The 12749-nt window shown below is 41.5% G+C and overlaps 1 protein-coding gene across 5 annotated transcripts in view; it reads left to right on the top strand.

Moving 5' to 3' along the window:
* The window catches only part of LOC309713405 (adenosine kinase-like), a 127229-nt gene that overhangs the window by 75655 nt on the left and 38825 nt on the right, over positions 1 to 12749 (top strand). For all 5 annotated transcript variants that reach the window (XM_082545023.1, XM_082545025.1, XM_082545024.1 and 2 more), the window contains one exon: positions 10740 to 10910. In XM_082545023.1, coding sequence (XP_082401149.1) covers positions 10740 to 10910 — 171 coding nt within the window. The remainder of the gene's footprint in view (positions 1 to 10739; positions 10911 to 12749) is intronic.

Raw genomic sequence — 12749 nt, 5'->3', positions numbered from 1 at the left:
GTCTGAGTCGCCCGGTGACAATGGCAACTAATTTTTAGGCTCATTTTTATTTAGCCCCAGATTAAAATATCACTGGTTTAACCTTCTATAATCCAGTATATCTCCTTGAAATAAGTCACTGATATGCATTAGTCATCTTGTCCTACAGAGAGGTAATATCAAACACACTGCGACTAATAAGTCTCTCAGTCAGAATTATCAAAGCCGAGCAGCATGCGAATGCCTCTGGACAATTGTAATTTAACATCTAACACATTTTCTTCACCCCGTTACTTTTGGCAAGCAATGCCGACGCCTACCAGTAGCATCTGAATTTGGGGATTTTAAGGTTTTGTTTGCAGCTTAAGAAAGGCTCATTTTCTGGCTGTCATTATATCCATCAAGTGCAAGAAGCTCTTAGTACCCTACAATACTAATATTTCAGTGCTTTGAGGAAGGAAAATGTCCATTTAAAGCAATGGAGAGGAATAACTTTGAAAATGGCTCCCAGACAGATTATAAATACAAGAACTTTTAATGGTATTATTGCATTTACTTTAAAAAGTTAAGAGCTCCTTCAGTGTTTTTCACTTTTTTTCGCCCGCTGAGATAATTTCCACGGAGCGTGATTATCGTGCTCAGGTAGTGAAGCACTCTCCACTCGGCAGCAGTGAAGTTGTAGCTGAAACTGACCCCCTTCTCTTAAAAATCAAAACCCCATAGCATCATGAGCCTTTAAAGATTTTATTCTTGCATGTACGAGTATAGTAAACTTCAGATGAGTGCCCCCCCTTTCCTTACATGCATGTTTACTTCATCTATGCGCATTCGATATTTCTCCCTCATGGTTTAAATATAAACAGAGCCGATCGGAGCTGACTTGTAGTGTCTCGGCACAAGAAAGATAAAAAACATGTGGAGTGAATAAACAAGCTCAGAAGTTTCTTAGGCTTGGCAGTATTTCTTCCTAGTTGTCACTTCGTATAGCTTTGTCATTTTTTGCATAATTCCATGGTGCATTGGCTCGACTTGATTTGATTTAGAACCTCCACTTTCAAGGAAATTGGGCTTAGGGTATGAAAGTTCACACTTCTTGCCTCCAGGCAATTGATTTCTTCTGAACTTGATTTTAGTGCTGTAGCATTACCAGTACTGAGTGTTAGCACCGGGTTTGTCACAGTGGTCTGATGATACTCAACTCTTGCTACGAGTTTATTACTTTAAAGTTGTGGATATAGAATTTCGAGGAAAGCATATTTGATTTATTGCCCACTGAATAATTAATCAGTAAGGAAATTAATTATTATTTGCAGCATTGGTTTGATTATAGTTCTCTTCCATGTTTTGTTTCTTTTAGTCAAATTAATTTAAGTCATTTCAGTTACGCAGTGTGGGCGATTGACTCATTTTTGGAGCCATTTACAATCAGCTACTATGTTACTGTCACACTAGGTAGCACGACAGAAATTATTGCGACCACGTGCAGTCAACTTGCGATCAAGTCGACTGCACTTGCTCCGAGGATGAGGATCATGTCCGCAGCCACTAGCAGTCATCTTCAAAGCAATTTCGGTGCATTAAGAAAACAATAAAACGGCAACACAAGACGGAGTCAGTGTGCTATTAGTTTGCAATTGAATGGGACACAGGTGCTCAGCAAAACTGCCTTTATATAGGAATATAACCAAAACACAACCACTTCAATAGGGAGAAGATCATTTGGAAGGTTGACTTACTAACTTACTTACTTGACTGCAAACTTTGATTACTAACCTGTTTTGCAATTAGACTCCAATGAATCGTCATTGCAGAAAGGAGTCAGGCAGTGATAGGAATTAGGATTGGACCTCCCAGAGTCTGCACACTGGTGGTGGTGTAGATGAAGATGGAGGCTTAGATGTGAGTGACAAGGGTGAGGTGGAGAGGAGGGAAGCAAGTCGTACGGATGATAGTCAGAATGACAGAAGAGCACTAAATGATTGGTCTAGAGTAATGGTGTGGGAATGGAGGAAGTGATGTAAAGAATAGACTAGCACCCTGAACACCCAGGGGCGCAGGCAGATGAGTGTGTCGATGACGATTATTTGGAGACAGGTCGTCTCCCACCAAGTGAGGTCACCCAGCTACTTTTCAGTCTCCGACAGCAATGCATCTACCAGGCAACCATGATTTTTCATTGCAGATGGAAGTTTGTTGTCCTGTTGTTTACCACAGTGTGACTGAGCCATTAGAAGAGTCACAGGTTTTGGCTTTTCCACATCAGCCCTGAAGTTGGCCACTTGCTTAAAGTCTTAATAAAAGTGCAAAAAGTGCAGAAATCACTTGAGTTTAAAGAATAAATGTTGAAATATTTTTTGAAATGTCAATAAAATTACTGGAAATCATCTAAAATTTGTTTATTAGGCAAAAACTGTTCAAAAAGGTAGGCTGGAAGCTGTTGGTGTTTTTCTCACGGGGTCATCATATCACAGTTTCAATTAGATGTTTTTTTTTCTTCATTTTTTTTAGTTTTTTAAGCAGCCATGAATAATTAAAAGCTCTTTTTTCCCACCACATGTTCTCCTGGTGCTAAGCACACAGTCAGAAGTTATTATTAGACTGAATTTAAGCGGCCCTGTGTCCTCAGCTCTGAGCAGTGGGCACTGAGCTCCTGCATTGAGTTTGACAGCCTTCACACAATATTGTGCAAGGGCGCTCCCTTAGCTTCTCATGCTGGTTAAATGTAATATGGCAGATGGATAGTATTTGCAGGGAGAGCGGGGGTCTCACCCTCTCTCTCACTCAGTTTTTTTTCTTCTTTTCGTCGTCTCTTGCCAGTACCTCAGACATTTCAAGAGGGAGAAATATGTATCAAATTAACTCTTAGCAATGGGGCCTCCAAGCTCCCTGCCCTTGTCTTTTCAGCAATCAGAGCTTTGTTATTTTAGTCTTTCAACCAAAACCAAACTGGATTCAATGGCTTCAGCAATTACCTGTAATTTTCCAACCTGGTGCGCTAGCTTTCACTGGACTCTGAACAGTGAAAGATTGTCTCCTCGGTTCTTCGTTTTTTTTGTGTTCGAGTTAAGTGCACTAATTCATTTACATCCACAAGAGTGGTACATTTGGAAATGTTCACTTCCCGGCAGCAGGAATGTCTGTGGAGATTTAGTTTCTGTCTGTGCACAACCTCCGAGTCACTGAAACTGGAAACCCCTGCGCAGTGTCGACGCTCAGACACTGAACCTCAGCTTTATACATCTGACCCATATATTAATACGTCCTTTCAAGCCCCTTCAGAAGAGACAACTCTGGAGCCCCAACATCTGTTTTCAGATGGCAGACTTTTATCCCATTTTTCCATCGACCCCCACTAACTCTCTTTTCCATTCCCCGTCCTGTTCTCGAGTCGCGAAAGAAACTACAGGAGCCCAACTTTCATGTGTGTTTTTGTGTGAGCCAGAGTGATGTTTCCTCTTCAGAGGTACTGGAGGAGAGAGAAACTGTTCACACTAAAATGCTAATTAAGTGCAGTGTGGCAGACAAGGACACTTGAGAGTGTATGCATTAGCAAATTTTAACTCCCTGCAAACCAAACAGTTTGTTCTGGGCTAATCTCCCAATGATGGAGGCAAGAACAACAGTGGGAACCAGAGAGGGTAAAATATATAGACTTGCTATGCAAGTGGAAGTGAGAGACAGAGGAGCTCGGTTCTCTCTTTCATCACATAGACAGCGCAGCTTTAACAGAGGGAAGCGTCTCTCCTGCCATATTTTTTGCCTTCGTATAGGTGCCATATGGTATCTGTAAGGGAGAGTCATTTTGTGCTATGCAGTGAATTATTCTGTGGATTAGTACTGGCATTTAAATGCTCTTGGCTTTAAATCTTGTCTGTTTTAGATCTTAAGTACATTCCTTGGCATCCTGCTCCCCTGCTCAAGTTGGCCTTTTCCCCTGGCCAACACATTTTTGAAACTGCAGAGCTTAACGGGAGAGCAAAAGGCAGCCATCTGAAGAGACTCTGAAGCTGATCTTGAATTCCTTTTAGTGAGATACCGCTTGTATCAAACCAATTGTTCCAGTGTTGTGATGCCAGCGAACCTTAACCTAAACTTGAGGTTAAAACCTCCTCTTTCTTCTTTTTTTTAGCTACTACCTTAGTCTTTGCTGCCTCTGATGGTTATACAGGCTTGTGGTGTGACACACCCTCCCGTCAGATGTTGGCTTTATTGTGTGATGAAGATGACCGAGTATATTTGGTTCTGACCTTCTAGCTTCTAGCATCTCTATATTTCACAAATACCTCAAGAGACCTGTTTAACATCAGGGAAAAATATCCACCAGTTTAAAAATTGAGTAATATTTAAACCAGAGAAAATGTTTTAGGAATAAATCCTGCAGGAGTCAGTAAGCGATGTCTCTGCCCAGTTGTTAAGACCAGCATTCGTGGCACATTTATGTTGCCCCGGGGATGCCGGCTGACATGATAGCCCCCTTTTCCTCATCTCCAAGCGTCCTTTAGAGAGACGGGCCCTCCCTTCTGTTTCCAGTACAGTTGGCCTCCCTCCAGCCTCCCTCAGAAGAAGTGAATGAATTCCTAGATGTCTGATAAGCTTCACCAGAACATGATTCTTAATGGAAGAGAAGAAGAAGAGGCAGATGCTATCAGCGCGCCTGAATTGCCTCGCAGTCAGATCAAACATCCTAAAAGGGCGGTGAATGCTCAATCATGTTGTGAGGTTGTTACACATTTATCTTCTCTGTTGGTTTAATTGAACTTGTTTCCAAATGAAACCAACTGGCCGTTTCAATGCAAACAAAACATCATTAGCATTGTGAAAATCCCAGTTGTTTTGTAGCGCTCATTTTCCTTTGAAATGAAAAGCCTTAAATTAGCTCTTTTCATCCTTGTAATTTTTTCCCCCTCCACTCAAGGCACTTTGTGACACCATTAATCACTTACCTCTGTTTATTTGTCATCATTCTTTCTCCTGTCTATTGAGCCAGAGCCTAACACAGATTCACCCACAGCTCCACTACCCCACAGCACAGTAGGTGTGAAAGGCCTTGTTTGTCCCCCGTGTGTTTGTGTGTAAAACAGCACGACCTTCACGATCGGGGAGTAAAATATATCTCGCGACACTAGCATAGCATGCCAGAGGTGTCTTGATGGAGATGGAGTCATACTGAGCTAATGAAGCTCCAAACCTCAGCTATCGATCCACCTCGCAACAGTGCTTTACAGAGATAACAGAGGAGGAGAGCACTGTGTGGCATCACGGGCGCTCTGATCTGTGTGACATCTAATTCTGTGTAATGAACCCTGTGCACCAGAGAGCGTGATGGGGGGGCTGTCTATGATAATGACAGGGATAGCATGGCCTGGGAGTCTTTTGAAACACTGGAGGTTAGCTTGCAGGGCTTTGCTATGAAAAAGGTTATGTATCGCTAGAGTAAATGCCAAAAAATGTTTTTTAAAAATTGAAATCGTGCTGCTGTGTCTGATTTCATGCAGGTCTTAGTCGAATGCTGCAGTCTTGTAGCTGCTCTTAGTTGTCAAATGTCTCTCCTGCTCTACACTTTAACTCCATTCTTGTCTACTCTTTACATTTGGCAGCTCAAAGAGGAATCTCAGGTTTTTATTCTGATGGCACGATAGACTTTTTGTGTGATTGAAGCTTTTCTTTACTTGAATTGAGGGTCTCAAGTCACATTAGGCTGCCCTCTGCTGAAACTAGGAAAAAAGAAAAGCATGTGAAACCGCTGCTCGTGTTTGGGTAATAGATAGAAATCGAGCAGCAAGATCACAAACTGTGAGCAGTGTATCAGAGCGATGATGTGGTTTGTAGTCGGCTAGTGTGACATTGTGCTAAACAGGGTGAAGGCACACAGCTAGAATAATGATTTGTATTTTCAAGCACAGCGCACAAGTTCTTCTGTTGGCCACAAAGGGTCGCAGTGGGGGAAAAAATATAGAAGTTCATGCGATGACTGTATTTGCAAACAACTGCTTTTGAGATCTAGCCATAGCCTGGGTGGACCATGTGACCACCACTTCCAAAGAGATGTGCAACGAGCAATCACGTCAGCGATTCCCTGGCAACTTCCAATTGCTTGGGAACAATACATATTGCCCAACTGGTTGGCCAGAACAATGACTGTTCCCAGAGGGAACTGCACTGAAAACTACCTTGTGATTGCATTGGCTGCCCGATAGAGAGGTATTATTCGTCACTCCAGGGAACACTTCTCCACTGCTTTAGAGTCCAGTGGCAGCATGCTTTGCACCACTGCATCCAACACTTAAATTGCATTTGGGGATGTAAGGCTTGGATGCAGCTGCCCAGCCATGAAGCCCATTCCATGAAGCTCTCTATGCATTGTTCTTGAGCTAATCTGAAGACCACGTGAAGTGTGGAGGTCTGTAGTGACTGACTCTGCAGAAAGCTGGCGAACTCAGCATCTGCTGACCCCACTCTGTGGTGTTACATGGCCTACCACTGCATGGCTGAATTGCTGTTGTTCCCAGTCACTTCCACTTAGTTACAGTACAACTAACAGCTCACTGTTGTGGCCCATTGAAGTGATTGAATCACCTGAATCCAGTGATTTGGATGGGTGAGCGTATACTCTTGGCAATGGAGTGTATGTTCTATTTAATATTGGTCCACCACTTCCTGAGGGACATATGTGTTTACACCAGCAGCTAGTTGCTAATATTGTTTCTCTGCCATTTGTTGCTTGGCAGTCAAAATATCATAACAGCTGCCTGCTGTACCTGGAAAATTTAACTTTGGCCTTTTAAGTGAAGCTAAACTGTGAAGTGGTGGGATAAAAGATGTAACAAAGATCTCTAGGGCAGCAGGCGACAGCAATGTTAGCATTTCTTTGTGTTTATCACTACAAGAAACCTTTTACACATTGGATATGCTCATTTCATACATATGGAAATATTGAGAAAATCCTCTACAAATCTGTGATTAGTGGTTTTATAAATAAAACTAAGATCTGGAGATTTGATTAAATTTAGCACAATTGCCATGGACGTAATTACTCTTTTCACTGAGGTGGTGATAGTTTAAATTCTTTCCATCATTCTTGAGTAATAGGAAGTGTCAAATAAAACCTTCACGACACACTACTTTGAACACTCCCCCTTATTCCTGCAGAATTAAATTAGACCTAAAAAAAAAGAAGCTTTTTCTTTTCCATGACCACCTCTGCTGCTGGCGCAAATGAAAATGCCCTTCCCAAAATAGATCATTTTTACCCTTCAGATGTCCACTTTTATTTTAAGCCCAGTGACACCATGCCATCCATCACACCCAGCTTTTCAGATGTGAGCAGCCCCAGGGAAAACACTGATACAATGCAGAGGAAGTGTGATAGCGTGCTGCTGCTGCTGCTGGTTAGGACCTCTATGGTTAGATTACCACTAATTTCATCTCAGAGTAGCATTTAGACATTTTCTTTCTCTGCCTAAAGTGTAAGTCATTCCTCTTTTTAGCGTAAACATTGAAAATGGATGCTGTGCCTTTCCAGCTCTTCCCTCAAATTACCACTTGACATAGCCAAACATCGCTCTGCATTATTGTCTGCCAGGAAAATGCATTTCTGAAGGCTTTATTGAATGTTGTGCCTGGGTGGAATTTGTACGAAGTGTACCCAGCACTTTGATCATCTTGACCTGGAAATGTGATCGTCACCCCACTTCACAGAGCTCTCTGACACCTGGGAAACTAGATCTGGTATTCGTGATACACGATCTGCGTCGCAGTGTTAAAGACTTAACTTCTCCCGTTGCGTAGTCAGCACAGACTACTGATGATAACTGGAATTTTGCATGCCTCAAAGTCTGACTTTTTCTCCCCGCAAGCCACAAGATTGGTGTGTCGTTTGGAAGAAACGACCTACATGGTTTTTATGAGCAGGATTCCTGCAATATAATGTACACTATATAATATTTTAAGTGGATTTTTGTTCTTCAAAGCTGAGTTTTTTGACAGATGTTAAAAGACTACATAAAAACTCTTTATTTTCCTTTGCTTTACTTTATTATAGTTTATGTTGGACTGTTTTGCAGGGTTCCTGTAGTTTGGAGCGGAGTTAGATCATCTATCTGTCTGTGTGTCTATCATTTAATTCCTTTTTTCAGGAGGGTGGTCTGATGTATTTTCCATTCACTCTCTATCTGACTGATCTTTTCAGAGCCACTTGTTCTTATTTTTGAGCTAGAGAAGCTTTTAAGAGCCATAGTTTAAAATAACCCTTAATTATCTTATACTGATCCTCAGCTTAACTTTGTTAAAGCCAATCTCTCTTTAAGCCATCTTTCTTCTGATTGGCTGCCCCTCGTAAATAGGAGGTTTGAATAACAATAGGAGGAAGGGGCTACTGTGTTCCAAGCTAAATCGCATGCTTAAGACTAAGGATGCTACAGCTCTTTGAAGAGTGAGTTTGGTAGTCAAGAGTGGAAAATAAAGCCTCCACAGATTGAGCTTTTAATTCACAAGGATTGCTTTACATGCCCATGCATAAAACAAATATCACAAAAAGGGGTCATTTTAGCCTATTGCTAAATGGTTGCAAGGCATGCATATATCAGCTTTTGTGTGTATAAATGAGATGTTATTGCATTGAAATGAAAAATTATATGTTTTTAGAACGTTTTAGGTACAGAAATGCAAAAAAAGTGAGTCATTTTCGCCCATTGCTAGGTGGTGGCTAGGCAGATCAGAACCTGCAAGGACCCTAGGATCTACCTGTGTGTGCATGTAACAGTAATATATACTGTTACCCAAAGTAATAAATAATTTACATAAACATTACACTTTTTACCAGACTAGTATACTAATAGGTTCAAGGTTCTTTATTATTTGTCACATGCATAGTTATACAAGTATAACACACAGTGAAATGTAGCCTGACACGCTCCTCCTAATAGCTTTTTCTCAGAAATAAAAATGGCTATGCAGACACCCAGTTAAACAAAGTTCATACCAGTAGTCACCCTTCACCCTTTAGTGAAGGCTTCTTTCTCCTCCTGGCTGTCATCATCTCGATGTGTCCCTGTCACCTATTCTTCCTCCTATGTGTTTGTTTACATTCACATACTGAGGTGCTGTTCATAGCCCATGAAACATCTCTTCTCTGAAACATCCTAACCAGATGTCTGTTAGGAAAACTGTATAGCATTAATAACATATTAATAAACATATCGTGCTAATTAGACAATTAACATAATGCATTGAGGTTAAAGTTTATCCAAAGCACCAAAATGGACTTGAAGGTTTAATAAGTATAAATTGTTTTTTTTAGTATTTCAAGCTTATAATCCACTCAAACATCACTTAATCTGCTGCATTTCTGAGCAGTTTAATGCAATAGCACTGGCAGTGGTACTGAGGTTAGAAGTAAATTACACAGAGCCAGTGTGTGATTAGAGAAGCTGGCTTTTAAAGTTCACCACCCCTCGGGATATTTGATCGAGCCACGGGCCTTTGATCAGCGTTAACATTACGGTAACCATGACAGTTTATTTTCAACTACCAAAAAAGACCATTTGTGTCAGAAAACAATCTCCCCTTCCTCTGACACATTGGCACACCGCAAAAGAAAAATGTCAGGGTCAGTGATGGGCCATTAGCCCAGAGTGAGTTCTTTTTGTGCCGGCGGACCCATTGAAAACACCTTTTTAGTCTTCGACAGATGGTACTGTGACCCAGCAACCACAGGATGACCTGAGCCTCAACCTGAAGACTTTTTTCCCCCGAGAAAAACGCCCGCAGGACGTACAAGCTCATCAGAGGAACAAAAATGTCTGGCCAGAGAGCAGAATGACACATGAATGCATAATAAAAAAAATTCACCTCAGCACGGCTGCATTGTAATGCCTTGTACATTTGATTGACTACACAGTCACCCTCTATTCACTGGTATTATACCCTGTTCTTTTTCATAGAGGTCGCTCCTCTATTGCTGCAAATGTCATAGTGCTTTAATGAGAACTGCACTGTAGTCTACAATGGAAGCTTTTCAGCAAGATTAAATGTATCAATGAGCTGAAACTTGCCCCCCCCCCCTCCTTCTCCCCTTTGCCCCTATTGTGACACAGTGGTTTTACAGAGCAGCTTGTTGCTGAAAAACAAGGTTAAGAAGATCAGTATCAAAGGAGGAGTGTTTTTGTGTGGCTTGCAGGAGAGTCTCGCTTCAGGTTTCCACCTGAAACACAAAGGTGTTTTCTTACCTGATTTGTATTCATTCACACAATGAGTGGGCCTGCCTCTCTTGTTTCCAAGTAAGGAGAGTCCAGACAAGACTTTTGTTCGCCCTATCATCGGATATGTGCATGTTGCTTCCTCCAGTACAAGCCTTGGAGCTCAGCCACAGGCTTTGTCCTGGATGGATTTTTTCCTGTCCTTTTTCCTCTTCTTTGTTGCTCCGCTTATGTTCTAAGAAACCATTTCAGATAAGTGTTTGAGCACTGCAGTTTCTTTTTTTCCTTTTCCTGCCCTTTGGCTGCTATGTTATTTCAAGATTATCAAGCCATGTCACCCTAAAACTACCTCGTCAGAATCCAAAACCTACAAATTAGCTGTTGGAAGTGTTTCATTTCACAGGAGCCCGTTACAGTTCAGTCATTTCTGGGCCTATGTACCGTTGTCAAAACACTGATAATTCTGCCTGTGCGCAGGCACTGTACAGATTAATTTGTTTGATTTAGCTGATGTCAGTCAAACCCACGAAATTATAATGTAGTAAATATTTTCTCTTGTTTCAGGGTTTTTTCCTCACTGTGTCCCCGGAGTCGATCGTCAAGGTGGCAAGACACGCTTCCGATAAGAACAAAATTTTTTGCATGAACCTCTCGGCACCATTCATCAGCCAATTCTTTAAAGAGCCCTTGATGAAGGTTATGCCTTATGTCGACATCTTGTTCGGCAACGAGACGGTAAGTGAAACGAGACGTGCATTCAAGCCTCTTTAGGACAGATATTTCCAGCTTATTATATTTGTTTTTGCAAATTTTACAATTGAAATTGACAAATTCTTATATTTGGCTTTGAGACAAGCTGATTTAGCTGCTTTTCCCTCTTCCTTTCTTTTGATTGGCTGCACTTTGCAAACAAGAGATGTGAACAGCAGGTTTACAAGTGCACAGCTGCTGCTCCTGAATGAGATTTCCATAGTAAGGATGTCCCTCTTCTCTTTGACGTCATACATGGGGAGTATGTAGAGCAGTCTGAAGCCTGAGATTTCGGTTCACAGACGTTACCTGAATAAATGCTGACCTCATAAGGTGGCACTTTAGCCAGGTTTAATATGGTCACCATTGTAACAGTATGTATGACAGCTTGGATTACCTCCAAATCCTTCAATGTGACCTCAAATCAACAGCTAGGTGGCAATCAGATTTTCCAAAAGGACAATGATCCCAAACTGAAATGGATAAAGCAGGCTAACATTAACCATCTGGAATTGGCTTCCACACGCCTTGACCTCAACCCTATTTAAAATTTGTGGACTATGCTTAAAACTTAGGTCCAAACCAAGAAACCAACCAATTTAGAGGAACTTGAGCAGTGAAATATCTAGCCAGAATTAAGCCAGAAGCTTGTTGAGGGTCAGCAAAAGCATCTGGTTGAGGTTCAGTTTGCTAAGGAAGATTCAACCAAATATTAGTAGGGGTATATATTTGAGCCTGTATGTATAATTTTACCTTGTGCAACAATTTCTTGTTTTTTAGTCGATAAAATGTGAAATCATTCCGCTTTATGCATAGTCACGCTAACATTGCGCATTTAGCCTTTTTGTCTCACCACAGCGTGTGTCAGATTTAGTACAGTAGCATTGAATGAACAAAAACTGAAGCATAATACTCTTGATATAGATATTATACATAAACTACCTATGTTCTTAAACACTCAGATATGAAAGTGTGGAGATATCAATCATTTATTTACTTAAGCCTTTTTTTCTGCTTAAACAGTTTAGTGTTATTCAATGAACTATAACACCTGTTTATCGCACTTCTGTGTTTTCTCTCGCTGGGGGTTCGTCCTGTCTGAGTGCTTCATATGTCGCCATGTTTAAAGTAAAATCAAAGGGCTGTGTCCGACCTTTGATTCCACTTATTGCTCTCCTCAGTATCCATTTAACGTCTCACTTCTCGCTCACTATTAAGAGATGAATAAAACCGAGCGCGTTAATCAATCATCTCACTTGCGTCACCATTCCATCCCAGTTGATCTATCGATTTTTCTCCGCTTTGTGGAAGCGAGTAGGTGATTTGAGGTCAAGCTGTAGTCACAGAGTGTGCTGCTGCTGGGAAGTATCCTCTAACAGAGCAGACGAGCTTAACTCTGAGGACAAACTGCACCTTTGGGGGCAGGCGCAAAGCAGAGGGAAGTGGAGTGGATGTTCACTGGGCTGAACTTGCCTCCCCACTGCTAAAGTTACTAAACAGAGCCCCGTCTTCAGGTTAGAGATGGGGTCTGCAGACCGGGACAGAGCTGGAAGAAACTGCTCAGCATTTGAGGATTTATTGCCATTGCTGACTTCAGCTTTTTTCCCCTCTTTTCCATTCCCAACATAAGACCTCCCTTTTACATATGCACCTCTCTCTCTCTCTCTTGCTTCCTAATTGCTGTGAGGAACGATTCTGTCTCCTTAAACCGTGCTGTACATTTTGCAAGCGTTATGTATTTTCTAGTGGGTGGTACTGTAACTGTTTGTTTAAGAAGTTTGCTCACACCTCCAGTCATTACGATTTAATGACTCCGGATAATTG

This window comes from Aulonocara stuartgranti (genome assembly GCF_965226115.1).
Source record: "Aulonocara stuartgranti genome assembly, chromosome: 8".
NCBI lineage: Eukaryota > Metazoa > Chordata > Actinopteri > Cichliformes > Cichlidae > Aulonocara > Aulonocara stuartgranti.
This window is presented reverse-complemented; position numbering and strand designations above follow the sequence as displayed.